The following is a 15,216-nucleotide window of genomic DNA, read 5'->3' as shown; positions in this document are numbered from 1 at the left end:
CCCCATTTACAAAGCCTACACATCAGGACAAAGGAGGCTCATGTTCAGAAAAGTGGCAGTTATTTTCACCTAAGTCTCATGAGATTTAAAAAAACAAAAACAAATGGTCAAATGGCTAAAAATAGCATCACTCATCCACACATCCAAGCAAAACCGCCAATTTATATGTTTATCAAAAAAAAAAAAAAAGAGAAATTAATATATGAACTTACCTGTCCCCCGGTGCAAAATGCACAGAAAAATTAGCAGTTTTATCAAAAATCTCATTTTCAATCTTTATCACAAAAGATAATAAATTGCAATTAAATAAAGTCTCCTGGATCACAAATATAATAAATGTAACTCAGAAAATTCGCTAAAATATCAGAGAAGTTCGCAGAGCAAGTCTAACGGGTGTTGCCACTACGATCAACAGTCACTGAATGAGGATGGCTGGCTGTTGACCTGAATAAATACCTGCAGGCTCACTATGATGTCACAGGGCTGCTCACTGCACTGATTGGCTGACAGCATTCCCATGGCAACTAACGCTCACTATGATGTCATGGGGCTGCTCACTGCACTGATTGGCTGACAGCATTGCCATGGCAACCAATGCATGTCCAGTGCATTAGGCTCAAATAGCAATCTGTGATCGACAGTTATAGTCTAGTCTTGAAGCTGCAACTCCCCTATATTTATCATAAGGATAAAAAAAGCTTTTTTTTAGCCATCTGACTGCCATTTTTAAAGCGGTATTAAACCCAAAATAAACATTTCTTATATTGCAGCTTACCAATTCTTGGATGTGATGGCTGCATTTGTTTTATTTTTTAGGTTTTTCCTTCTTTTTTTTTTTTAATCTGGTAATCCAGCCAGCACATCAGTTTTAATTAAAATAATATATGATATGATAAATGTGTTTATTGTTTTTATTATTTTTTTTTTTTTTTAGTTTTACAGCACAAACTCTCCAGCTGAATGTATCAGTTTACATGGATAAGACAAAGAATTTAACACACAGCTGGGGGGATTACAATGATCCCTTTTCTATTTATGTAAATCTTTTATCCCAGAAGAAAATAAAAATGTTTGCTGCAACTGATTTTTTTAAGTATCAGCTGGCATTTGGCTTTAATTTGTTAGTGTATTTAAATCCACTAGTCCAGCTAACACTCCCCCCCCCCAGACTGACAGTGCTGCCGCCTGGTGTGCCTCCTGTGCTCTCCCTTTAACCATTTGATTCTACATGGTGGTCATTAAAAAAGTTAAAAAAAATATATATATTCTGCAACACTGTGCAATACTCTGCAATAAATGTTAACAGAAACAAAGAATTTTATTTATTTATTTTTTCTGAATTTTCAGTCTTTTTTGATTTATAGTGCAAAAAATAAAAAACCCAGCGGTGATTAACCACTTCAGTTCCGGACCAATAAACACCTTAAGGACCAGAGGTCTTTTTGCAATTTCGCACTGCGCTGCTTTAACTGGTAATTGCGCGGTCATGCAATATTGCACCCAAACGAAATTTGCGTCCTTTTCTTCCCACAAATAGAGCTTTCTTTTGATGGTATTTGATTGCCTCTGCGATTTTTTTTTTTTGCGATATAAATGAAAAAAGAGCGAAAATTTTGAAAAAAAAAGATATTTTCTTCTTTTTGTTATAAGAAAAATCGAATAAACTAAATTTTAGTCATACATTGAGGGCAAAATTTATTCAGCCACATGTCTTTAGTAAAAAAAATGTCAATAAGCGTATATTTTTTGGTTTGCGCAAAAGTTATAGCGTCTACAAACTAGAGTACATTTTCTGGAATTTACACAGCTTTTAATTTATGACTGCCGATCTCATTTCTTGAGGTGCTAAAATGGCAGGGCAGTACAAATCCCCCCCAAATGACCCCATTTTGGAAAGTAGACACCCCAAGGAAATTGCTGATGGGTATGTTGAGCCCATTGAATATTTATTTTTTTTGTCCTAAGGGATTGAATAATGACAAAAAAAAAAAAAAAAATTTTTTTTACAAAAAGTTGTCACTAAATGATATATTGCTCACACATGCCATGGTTATATGTGAAATGACACCCCAAAATACATTCTGCTGCTTCTCCCGAGTACGGGGATACCACATGTGTGGGACTTTTTGGGAGTCTAGTCGCGCACGGCACCCCGAAAACCAATCACCACCTTCAGGATTTCTAAGGGTGCAAATTTTTGATTTAACTCCTCACTACCTATCACAGTTTCGAAGGCCATAAAATGCCAAAATAGCACAAAACCCCCCAAATGACCCCATTTTGGAAAGTAGACACCCCAAGCTATTTACTGAGAGGCATGTTGAGTCCATGGAATATTTTATATTTTGCCAAAAGTTGCGGGAATATTACAAACTTTTTTTTTTTTGCACAAAGTTGTCACTAAATGATATATTGCTCACACATGCTATGGGCAGAAGTCAAATTACACCCCAAAATAAATTCTGCTGCTTCTCCCGAGTACGGGGATACCACATGTGGGGGACTTTTTGGGAGCCTAGTTAACTAGCTACCTAGCGACACTAGCGACACTGATGCAGCGTTCAGAAAAATTATCGCTTAGTGACACTGGCAAAAGGGGGTGAAAGGGTTAACTAGCGGAAATCAGGGGGTTAAAAACATTATTGGGTAGTATATCGGGGTACCTAGCGCTATAAAAACCTGGCGGTGAACCTAAAAAAATAACTAGCTACCTAGCGACTGTAGCGACACTAATGCAGCGATCAGAAAAACGATCGCTTAGTGACACTGGCAAAAGGGGGTGAAAGGGTTAACTAGCGGCAATCAGGGGGTTAAAAACATTATTGGGTAGTATATCGGGGTACCTAGCGATATAAAAACCTGGCGGTGAACCTAAAAAAATAACTAGCTACCTAGCGACACTAGCGACACATGCAGCGATCAGAAAAATGATCGCTTAGTGACACTGGCAAAAGGGGGTGAAAGGGTTAACTCTAGGGGCAATCAGGGGGTTAAATCTTTATTGGGGGGTGATAGGGGGCTACCCTGGACCTAACACTAACTGTCCTGACAGTTTTTACTGTCACAACTGACACTGAATGCATTGATCAGTAAAGAAATGATCAATGCAATCAGTGACACTGTGAGTGGGGGGGGAGGGGGGCGGGGGGGGGATCGGGGGGGGTTTGTGTGCCTGTGTGTACCTACATGTCAGTGTAGTGTTCGTGCACACTTACTTTTACTCTTCTCCTCGTAGTCCGGTCAAAAAGACCGCCCCGAGGAGAATGACATCACTTCCTCCTTCCTGTGTAAACAATACACAGGGGAGGAAGCTTCTCATTGGCCAGGAGCGATCCAGAGGGGGTGGCCGAAAACGAACGGCCATCCCCTCATCACGGAGCGCTCCTGGACCGAATCGGACCGCCGTAACCAGCGGGAGGGGGTCCGATGGGACCCCCCACCCGCTGGAAGGCAATCACGTAGATGTACGTGATTCTGCCTGCCTGTGCCATTGTGCTGACGTACAATGGCAATACGGCGGTCCTGAAGTGGTTAAATAGCACCAAAAGAAAGCTTTATTTGTGTGAAAAAAAAGGACAAACATTTCATGTGGGGACACATTTGGCTACCTGCCGGACTGCGCATGCGCGATGCCGCCATATGCGTTCTAACACTGAGGCGATCGGCGCCTGCTCAGAATTTTGTGCCCACACCCCTGAGTCCAGGCTCCAGCCCCACCATCCGGATTATAATTATGCCGCGCGAAGTGCGGCAAGGGGCCCTGTGTTGGATCGCATATGGCGGCGGCGCACATGCGCATTCCAGTGGGTAGCCAAATGTAATGGGTAGCGGAATGTGATGGGTAGCGGAATATGATGGGTAGCGGAATGTGACGTGACACCGGCAGAGCAGATCAGGAATTCATCTCTCCACTGTGAGAATCACATCCCAGCATTGAGATCCAGCCAGCCGGGATTTACATACAGACTGCCACAACCAAGATGGCGGCCGCTCACTAGCCCGCCCGCCTCACACCCACGACCTGACTCCTCTCCAGCGGGGATAGTTATATCCTACGGGGGGATCACATTCCCGGTACGGCGACCTGTTCGCCGGCGGTTTTCATAAGTATTTTGCCACAACCAAGATGGCGGCGGGACGTCCTGTGTGAATGCCGGATGTCATGTGACATGAGATCTCGCGAGAGCGGCCGGCCGGACGCAGAGAGGAGCAGCCTGGAGGTGCAGGGTGAGCCGGGAAGTGACCGGTATATAAGAGGGAGAGGGGTGTGTGTTCTCCCCCAGAGGGAAGAGTCCTGGAGACCCCCTGAGTGGTGTCTGGGTGGGGGCCGTCATAGTGTTCTATACCTCTGTGATCAGCAATCCTCCCTGTGCAGCACCGGGTCTCAGGTTCTCCTCCCAGGAGGGACATCTGCATGGAGTCTGCATGTCCCCCCTGTGTGTGCGGCTCCTCACAGTCCGGTTATCAGCGTGACCTGTATAATGACACACACACACACACATATATATATATATTTATATATATATATATATATATATATAATGACATGTGTGATCCCTTCTAAATGGATGAAGCGCAGCCCCAGCGCAGAGATGTGTGTGGTGTGAACACACAATGCACGCAGACCGTGTCCGATCTGTGATCTCCGGAATTGGGAAGATCGGCGGCGTCTGTGTGCATGTGTCCTGGGGTCCCCACATGTGTGTGCGCGTGTCGGTATCCCCACGTCTGTGTATGTGTGCTGGGATCCCCACGTGTGCGCACGTGCCGGGGTCCCCGTGTGTGTGCGCGTGCGCCGGGGTCCCCACGTGTGTGTGTGCGCGCGCGTGCGCCGGGGTCCCCACGTGTGTGTGTGTGTGCCGGGATCCCCACGTGTGTGTGTGCGCGTGCGCCGGGGTCCCCACGTGTGTGTGTGTGTGCCGGGATCCCCACGTGTGTGTGTGCGTGCGCGCGCGTGTGTGCTGGGGTCCCCACGTGTGTACGCGTGCCGGGGTCCCCACGTGTGTGTGTGTGTACCCGTGCCGGGGTCCCCACGTGTGTGTGTGTGTGTGTGTGCGCGTGCCGGGGTCCCCACGTGTGTGTGTGTGTGCGCGCGTGCCGGGGTCCCCACGTGTGGAGGCGATTAACCGCTTCAATACTGGGCACGTGACACTGTACACAACTGAGATTTTTATCAGTTTTTCCCAACAAATAGATCTTTTGCTGGTATTTGATCTCCTCTGCGGTTTTTATTTTCTGCTAAACAAATAAAATAAAAAAAAGTCTGAAAATTTTGAAAAACAAAACTTTTTTTTTTTTGTTTCTGTTACAAAACTTTGTAAATAAGTAAGTTTTCTTCTTCACTGATGGGACACATAGGTGGTACTGATAGGTGGCACGGATGGATGGTACTGATGGGCATCACTGATTGGCATGCATTAGTGTTTGGCACTGATTGGCATCCCTGGTGGCCAAGGGTAGTATACCTGGTGGTCACAAGTGGTGGGTATCCCTGGTGGTCCTGGGTGGACATCCTTGGTTGGGGGGCTGCGCTGATAAACAATCAACATAGACCCCCCCCCCCCCCCCCCCCCCAAATCAGAGGAGCAACCGATCGGCTCTTCTCTGCTCATGTCTAATAGACAGGAAAGAGGAAAATCCGATACACGGCTTTTCCTGTCCTCACCGTGATCAGATGTGATTGGACACGGCTGATCACATGGTAAAGAGTCTCCATCAGTGACAGTGTATCCATTCAGACACGGAGCTGCGGTTCGGCCCCACCCCTCTTTCTTCTCATTGGCTCACTGACATCTAGCAGCAGAGAGAGCCAGTGGCGCCATGCTGCCGTCTCTCAGCCAATGAGGAGGGAGAGTACTGGACTGCCAAGACATTCCTGCAACATCGCTGGAGAGAATGGGGCTCAGGTAAGTATGGGGGGGGGGAGGGGGCTGCACACAGAATTATTTTATCTTCATGCACAGAATGCACCTTCTGCCTTTTGCAACCCCTTAAAACCCAAAAAGCAAACATTTATTGTACTGCAGCCAATTCTTAGATGTGACGGCTGCATTCGTTTTCTTTTTTAGGTTTTGCTTCTTCTGTTTTCATTTGGCGATCCTGCCAGTAATTCAGTTTTTCGAAAGTACAAGCTCCCCTGCTGATGTATCAGTTTGATGGTTGGGACAACCCGTTTACCACTGACAGGGGTGCTTACAAAGATCGGCTTTTATTTATGTAAAACCCCCAAAAAAGGAAATAAAACTGCTGTAGCTGATTATAAAGTGTGAGCTGGAGTTTGGCTTCAATTTGTTAGTGTAGCTAAATCTGCTAATACATTTAACACTCCCCTCCCCCCCCAAGACTGATAATGCTGCTGTCAAAAGGTGCCCCCTGTTCTCCTTCCTCCAGAGTGAGGGCGCTCTAATACAGGAGGTGTATTACTGGCCAGATCACCAGTTGAGAACAGAAGGGGGGGGTCAAAAAAAGGAAAACTAATGCAGCTGCCACATCTAATGATTGGTGAGCTGCAATATATTACAGTTTTGGATTTGGGTTTATTACCGCTTTAGAGTAGAATTAAGGGGGGAAAAAACATTCTTTTTCTTTTTTTCATTTTGGATTGCATAAAGGAGGGTTATAACTCCTTGCCATCTGTGTCCCTTTGGGGAGAGTTTTCTTCAGTTCCTGTTCTAAAGCCACAACAGGAAGTGAGAGGAAATCCCACCAAAAGGAGAGAATCCCTAGTTGTCACCCCCCCACACACACACACACACACACACACAAGGTTTCCACTCTATTACTGTTTTAGAGACAAGCAGAATTGTGCCCATTCTAAAAAAAGGGGGGGGGGGCAGCTGTGGTGGTGACAGCAGGTGTATTGAGGTGGTGACAAGTGTAGTGGCAAGGGCAATGAGGATAGGTGAAGGCAGGGGAAGGATGGTAAGGGTAGGGGACAGTTGTAAAGATAGGGGAAGCTTGGTAAGGGTATGGTAGGGAAGTGGAGGGAGGGATGGTAAGGGTAGTGAAGAGCTGTAGGGGTAGAAAAGATTGGTAAGGATAGAAAAGACAGGTGAAGGTAGGGAAGGAGTGGTAAGGGCAGGAAACATTGGTAATTGAAGGGAAGAGGAGGAAGGAATGGTAAGGGCAGGGAAGAGTGGTTTATGTAAGGAAGGGGTGGTAAGGGTAGAGAAGAGAGGTTTATGTAGGGAAGTGGTGGTAAGGGCAGGGACAAGGAGGGAGGCGTGGTAAGGGTAGAGAAGAGTGGCGAAGGTGGGGTATGGGCAGAAAAGATTGGTAATTGTAGGGAAGAGGAGGTATGAGTGGTTTATGTAAGGAAGGAGTGGTAAAGGTAGAGAAGAGGAGGGAGGAGTGGTAAGGGTAGAGAAGAGTGGTTTATGTAGGGAAGGGGTGGTAGGGCCAGGGAAGAGGAGGGAGTAGTGGTAAGGGTAGAGAAGATTGGCGAAGGAATGGTAAGGGCAGGGAAGAGTGGTTTATGTAGGGAAGGGGTGGTAAGAGCAGGGAAGAGTGACGAAGGTGGAGTAAGGGCAGAGAAGATTGGTAATTTTATGGAAGAGAAGGTAGGAATGGTAAGGGTAGAGAAGAGTGGCTTATGTAGGGAAGGGGTGGTAAGGGCAGGGAAGAGGAGGGAGGGGTGGTAAGGGTAGAGAAGAATGGTGAAGGTATGGTAAGGGCAGAGATGATTGGTAATTGTAGGGAAGAGGAGGTAGGAATGGTAAGGTCAGGGAAGAGCGGTTTATGTAGGGAAGGGGTGGTAAGGGCAGGGGGGAAGAGTGGTAAGGGTAGAGAGGAGTGGTTTATGTAGGGAAGGGGTGGTAAGGGTAGAGATGAGTGGCAATAGTGGGGTAAGGGCAGAGAAGATTGGTAATTGTAGGGAAGAGGAGGTAGGAATGGTAAGGGTAGGGAAGAGTGGTTTATGTAGGGGAGGAGTGGTAAGGGTAGAGAAGAGGAGGAAGGAATGGTAAGGGCAGGGAAGAGTGGTTTATGTAGGGGAGGAGTGGTAAGGGTAGAGAAGAGGGAGGAATGGTAAGGGCAGGGAAGAGTGGTTTATGTAGGGAAGGGGTGGTAAGGGCCGGGAAGAGGAGGGAGGAGTGGTAAGGGTAGAGAAGAGTGGCGAAGGCAGGGTGGGTAAGGGCAGAGAAGATTGGTAATTGTAGGGAAGAGGAGGGAGAAGCAGTAATGGCAGGAAAGATGGGTTAAGGTAGGGGTGGAGTGGTAAGGGCAGGGAACATTGCTAGGGTCAGGGATGACCACCATTCCTGACTTCTGCATAAACACACTTCCTATTGGGTTATCCTACCAGCATGCTTCACGTGTCCTGCATGTTGTTAATGTGTCTATTGCCCTTTAACTCTGCATTAAAGTGACCCTGTCCTCGGCTCATGCAGGACAAAGTACCAGTTTTCCTTTAATGAAGATCTCCCCCGTCAGTCATACTTGCCTTCCTTTTGCTCCCCTGCCTTTCCATTCAGCCGGGAGTAAAAGAAAAGGAATATTTCTCATATACAAGGATCTTCCAATGTTTTGTGTTGTGTTCTTCAGGTCATGGATAATGTGTTCATCCAGCACAGCATCAAGGTCCTCCAAGCCCTCAACAAGCAGAGAGAAGCCGGCCGGTACTGCGATGCCACCCTTGTCGTTGGAGATCTCCAGTTTAAAGCCCACTGGAGTATCCTTGCTTGCAGCAGCCCGTTCTTCCAGAGCCTTTATGGAGACGGCAGCTCCCCAAACATTATCCTTCATGAACGCTTCTCGGAGGTCATGGGCCTCCTCCTGGATTTCCTCTACACAGGGGAGCTGACTCTATCCCATCACAATGTGGAGAAGGTCCTCTCGGCCTCCAAGGAATTGGGTATTTTTGAAGCTGTTGAGGTCTGTGAACAGTTCCAGCCAAAGTGTTTTGAGTCCGTTGACCGGACCGAAGATTTTTTCCAACAGTCTGGAACGTTGGAGACCTTGAATGGACACCTGAACGAGGCGGAGGAGTCGGATGGAGAGGATACTCTAAAGGGAATATCAGAGCTCAGCAACGTGCTGGCGGACAGTGAAGTCCCAGCGGAGCCGGCCAATGAACAGGACAACGGCCTTTCCCTGCTCCAAGGGACAGTGGCGATTACTCCATTTCAGGAAGTCGTCTTGAAGGACCCAGAAATTGTTGAGAGGAGGGAGTTCAAGAGGCAGAGGAGAGGGCAGAAGAACGGGCCGTGTATTGGCAGCGATGGAGACTGTATAACGGTAAGTCTGTGGAGGCTCCCGGCTCTCCAGGTCATGGTATATGTAATTGTAGTTGGCCACAAACAACTGGGCTTGTTCCATATCAACAATTTGAAGCTCATCCAAGCCCTTTTAGTTCCATTGAGTGTCGGGAACATACTGCACCATTTTTAGTCATGGGGAACAGAAACCTTCACCCAACTATGGATTGGAAGTTAGATGTTCTTTGCCAAGAACAGGATGGAAGGTGTAAAAATTGTGGAACCACCTAGTTCTTGTTACCCAATTCCATCCTTGCCGTCAGGGAGGCTTCATAGGTGTTAATCTTTTGAGCCACATGGCTGAAGGTGTGAATTGTTATCAAAATGCCGGGATAGTGATGCTAAAACGGCATCTCAAAGAAGAGTGAGGTCCACATTTTGGGCAAAGAGGACAACCGGTTCTCAAGAGACATGGAAAAGGCCATCTACATTGAGCCTGGAGCAAGAGCGAGGGCCTTCAACAATATTTGTCTTTACCCCGGCATTTTGACAATTCACATCTTCAGCCATGTGATTTGAAGGATTAACACCTATGAAGCTTAGGTGACTTGCCCAAGAACATCTACCATTTCCATGGTTGGATCAAGGTGTCTGTTCTACCCTTTCTAAGGGGTTCCACAACTTTCACATCCTGTTCTTGAACAATAACACGTCTTTCCAAGGTGTTGGTGCTTCTTGTGTGGGTATAAGTGCCGGAGTACCTTCCTGACACTCATCAGAACTGGTTTGGATAAGTTATGAAACGTCTTCAACATTACAGTACAAGTCCAGTTGAATGTAATGGACCGCTATTAGGTATAATGGTGAATTAACCATCTTCTATGTCTTTACACAACCAGTGTTGTCTTAGGAGCCAGGTAAACTATCCATCTAGAACAGGCATCCTGATACTCTGGAGTTGGCTTTGAAAGGTAACCTGGGCTTACAGGAAGCAGGAGGCCACCACTGCTGACCTCCGCAGTAGCGTTTTGTCCTGGCTCTAATACCAGCCTAATGGGTTTAATCGCTATTCTGCCGCAAGTCTGTAGATTAGAAGGAATGACTTCACATTGACTACACTTGCTGCCTACTTCTTTGAGGTCATTTGATTTATAAGGCAATTGAAGTCTGAGGATCAGGATGACTACCGGATCAGAAATGACAGCCCGCGTATCTATCTCGCTATGTCTTGTTTAACAACATGACGACCGGCCCATAGTAAAAATACTTAATTACCGTGTCGTTTAAATACCGGGGTCATGACAGCAGCTAGCTGCCATTGTCCCGGTATTATTTTTTTCCTATGGCTGGTTCTGCTTCAAATAAAAGTGCCCTCCCCCCACCGCTTTCCGGCCTGCCACTCGTCTCTATGCCCTCGGAGAACTGGAGCGACGTCTGACGTCATTCCCGGTTCCCGGGCCATAATAAGCAATTTTTTATTTATTTTTTGCTTTTAAAGCGGAGGTCCACCCTAAAGTGGACCTTCCGCTCATTGGAATCCCCCCCCCCTCCGGCGCCACAATTGGTATCTGTATCTGCACCCACTTCTGGCGTAGATTCTGCAGAAGGTACGCCCCTTTCCGAAAGTCCCCCGCTGCCTGCTGGGAAACACACGGATCCCAGAGACAGCGGGGACCATCCTTATTGCGCAGCACGACTCGCGCATGCGCAGTAGGGAACCGGGAAATGAAGCCGAAAGGCTCCACTTCCTGATTCCCATACCCAAGATGGCAGCGGCAGCACCCGAGAGACAATCGAGAGATCGGCTTCGGGTGCCGACATCGCGGGCGCGCTGGACAGGTAAGTGTCACTATTTTAAAAGTCAGCAGCTGCAGTATTTTCTTTTACAAGGGATGTTTACATCCGTTATAATAAAAGATAAAGTGCTAAAAAAAGGAAAAAAAAAAGTTTAATGTGCCCCATCCCTCTGTGTTTGTGCGCAGAAGCGGACGCATGCGCAAGTCACACAAGCATAGGTAAACTGTGTTCAAACTTACACACGCGAGTAGGGCTGCAACTAAGGATTATTTTCATAATCGATTAGTTGGCCGATTATTGTTTCGATTAATCGGTTAATAACCTTTAAAAAAAAAAAGTGGGTCAAATTGACGTTCATTTTAGACTACAGTGACGGGAAAATTTGGAAATAATAGAAAACTTCTCAGTCAAAGGAATTTTCAGACGGTGGATGTGGTTTTCGTTCAGAAATGACATTCATTTTAAAAACAGAATGTTAAAAACAAGTGAAAATTTCAAACAAAATTCTTTCATTCAGCGAATGTACAAAGATTTTTCGTCTGAATATTCTCATCTGAAAATTGATCGGTGTGGCCGGCGTAAGGCTCGGTACTCACCTATGCAGTTTGCTTTTGATCTGTTTCTGCAGTGCTTTTTGCTGTACGTTTTGATTTTTGCGCACGTGATTTTACTGCAAGTTGCATTTTTTTGGGCAGATTAAAAAACAAATTGCTGCAAAAAAACGCATTACATGCTCTTCTGCAGCTTCTCCATTGAAGTATATGGAACCAATGAAGCACCATTTTGCGTTAAAAGTCCCCGACCCTTTCAGATGTGAACGTGTCCCATAGGAAACCATGGAAATTAACTGTAGTGCATTTCTGCAAAAAGCACCAATAAACACATAGATGTGAACAAAGTCTAAGACATTTACTAACATACTGGGGTTAAAAAAACTAAAATTAGCCCTTTTATAGTAGAAAAAAGCAGATAATCACTACTGTAAGACCCCTTTCACACCAGGGCGTTTTGCAGGCGCTATAGCGTAAGAAATCCTCAGGGAGTGTCGGCAGCTGTACAAACGATTGTCTTTTGTAAAGATGTTGCAAAGGTTTATTGGGTTTCCTTTATCAAAGCGTCTGTAATTAGCACTGTCTGTGCTGCCCAGGTGCAGGTAACAGAGGGGGGCGTTGGCTAATAATTAAATAAATAAAACCAGAGATTCTGATTGGCTGCCGTGGAGCCGCACAGACACTTCCTGTTGGAAATACTTTCATAGATGAAGCTCTATCCCGTTACATTTGTTATGGGCAATATTTGCCCCGGGTGCGATTATAAGATTTATGTATTTGTCGGTCGCGTTGGGTGACTTGTCATGTTTCTGTAAAGTATAAAATTCTTATAAATAAAATTATTTTGCTAATACATTTTATGTTTTGTGTCATCATTGGTTGCTGTATTGATTTGTTAAAGGATTGCCGGTCGAATACCGTGTATATATACAGTGGCAAGACGGCTCTCCTGCGTGTACTAGGTAAGTGGTCCAGCAGCTCCGGGTTTGGGGGCGCGCAGGCGCACCACCAGTGGCCCCACTCTCCCGCTACCATGTCCGCCGGAACCTACCGATTATTCCTTACACAGGCAAAACGGCAGTCTATGTAAACAAGGCAGATCGCCGTTCTCTCAGTGGGAGGAGACGTGGATCCTGTGTTCCTGATAAGCAGGGGCATGGATCCGTGCCTTCTCCTAGGAAAAGCTCCTCCCCCCACAATTAGTAAACGCCCCCTAGTCACACATTTATAGCGGAGTTCCACCCAATCCAAAATAAAGAACACGGGGACATGACCTCAGAACTAACTGGAGCAAAGTTCAAAACAAATCTTAGAAAGTATTATTGTGTTTATTGTATAGTATTATTATTCAATTATTTATTATTATATTATTTTTATTGTATTATATATAATTATATTATTATTATATAATTGTATAATAATTATACGATAAAATAATAATTATTATATAATTATAATTACTATGTTATTATAGTATAATTTAGTATTATTTACTGAAAGGGTAGTTGATGATTGGCATAAACTACCACTATCCACTTGCCTTCTGGGGCCATTGTGTTATTTTTTTTGCACACGTAAAAATCTGCATTATCTTTTTTGCTAGAAATCACTGTAACACCCCCCCCCCCCCCCCCCCCCCACAAAAGAAAAAAAGAAAAGTATATATTTCTGAAAGCAGAGACCCCGGAGAATAAAATGGTGGTAGTTGAAGTTTTTATTATGTTGCACGATATTTGCGCACTTATTTATCAAACGCATATTTTCAGGAAAAAAAAATACATTCAAGTAAAGTAATTCTAGTATAAACAAACACGATATTTATTATAGCCAACTTTTGGTAAAATAAAAAAGATGGGGGTTGTGTTGAATAAATAGGTCCCAAAAATAGTTTGTTTCAATTATTTTATTAAATTTTTATACATGCATTTCTTCTACTGGCATGATTGCTAGTTCACATACATTGCAATGCATGTTTAAGCCAGACAACTGCGTCAAGGTAATCCCTCTCTGGGGGAGGGAGGTAAGGGACACTACTGGGGGGGGGGGGGGCAATGATGTGAAGAGGGTAGAGGACACAACAGTGGGGGGGACAATGTGTCCTCTGCCCCCAATAGCAGTTTCCTCTGGGGCGGCCCCCCTCAGATCAGTGTCCTCTGGTGGAGGGGGGTACAAGTCACTACAGTGGGGGAGTTGCTTTGGGGGGAGGCACGGGACACAACAGTGGGGGGACAATGTGTCCTCCCCCCCCCCCCAATATCAGTGTCCTCTGGGGATACAGGACACTACTATGTAAATCATAGAGGACATGTACAGTGGGGAGTGGGGTTGGGGGGGTGATGCAAAGAGGCGAACCTTGCTTTGAGGGAGCACGGGACAGTGCTATTGGGGGGCAGAGGACACAGCAGTGGGGGGATGTGTACCCTGCCTCCAAGATCCTTCTGGGGGGGGGGGGTCATTTGAAGGGGACAATCTAAGGTCCATAACTCGTATACATTTTATAGTAGGGCCAATTAACCTACCAGCATGTCTTTGGAGTGTGGGAGGAAACCGGAGTACCCGGAGGAAACCCACGCAGGCACAGGGAGAACATGCAAACTCCAGGCAGGTAGTGTCGTGGTTGGGATTCGAACCAGCAACCCTTTTTACTGATAGGCGAGAGTGCTAACCACTACGCCACTGTGCCGCCCGTATGCAGGGGAGGGAGTCTCTTACCCTCCCCAGTCATTAAATCAGGTTAAAGAGGAAGTAAACCCTGATGGGTTTACTTCCTCTTTGATTCCCTGCAAAGGTATACCATAATGGACTACTGTGCATCGCATCGCATCGCATAGTAGTCCATTATCTGTCACTTACCTGACAGAGGAGCCAGCGAAGTTACCGCTGTCCCCTGTAGTCCGGAGCATCCATCTTCTCGGTGGGTCTCGCTGCTCCGCTGCTGTCATTCGGCGAAGCCGCGATGATGTCACTCCCGCCCATGGGAGCCGCCGCTGTCTATGGCGATATTTCTTGGACCTACAGGTAAGCCTTAATCTAGGCTTGCCTGTAGGTCAAAGTGTGTTGTAAGGGTTTACAACCACTTTAAGCTGTCCATCAGGGACATCCTATATCTCCCGAGGCAGCCGGGGTGGGCAGAGCTGGGGGTGTGGCTGCCTCCTCCACTCCTCCCACAGACTCCTTCACTCGGGCTGATCTCACAGCTGAAGGAGAAAGAGGAGAGGACACAGCAGCCCCGGGTGTCTTCATCTCCAGGCATGCTGTAAATGACTGAAAACTGTCATTACATAGAGCCCTAACCTGCCCTATACCACCCCAACCTGCCCTACACCATCCCAACCCACCCTGCCCTATACCATCCCAACCCACCCCAATCTGACCTATACCATTCTAACCTACCCTATACCACCCCAACCTGCCCTATACCATCCCAACCCACCCCAATCTGACCTATACCATTCTAACCTATACCACCCCAACCTGCCCTATACCACCCCAACCTGCCCTATACCATTCTAACCTACCCTATACCACCCCAACCTGCCCTATACCATCCCAACCCACCCCAATCTGACCTATACCATTCTAACCTATACCACCCCAACCTGCCCTATACCACCCCAACCTGACCTATACCATTCTAACCTACCATATACCATCCCAACCTGCCCTATACCACC

The 15,216-nt window shown here is 46.3% G+C and overlaps 1 protein-coding gene across 1 annotated transcript in view; it reads left to right on the top strand.

Moving 5' to 3' along the window:
- The window catches only part of ZBTB48 (zinc finger and BTB domain containing 48), a gene marked incomplete in the record, with an annotated part of 314,981 nt that overhangs the window by 19,120 nt on the left and 280,645 nt on the right, over nucleotides 1-15,216 (top strand). The window contains 1 exon segment of the mRNA XM_077458264.1: nucleotides 8,542-9,234. Coding sequence (XP_077314390.1) covers nucleotides 8,542-9,234 — 693 coding nt within the window.

The sequence above is a fragment of the Lithobates pipiens genome, unplaced genomic scaffold, assembly GCF_037356315.1.
Source record: "Lithobates pipiens isolate NorthernLeopardFrog02 unplaced genomic scaffold, aLitPip1_a1.2 Scaffold_27, whole genome shotgun sequence".
In the NCBI taxonomy this organism is placed as follows: Eukaryota; Metazoa; Chordata; class Amphibia; order Anura; family Ranidae; genus Lithobates; species Lithobates pipiens.
Note: the sequence above shows the minus strand (reverse complement) of the source record. Positions and strands in the feature narration are given on the sequence as shown.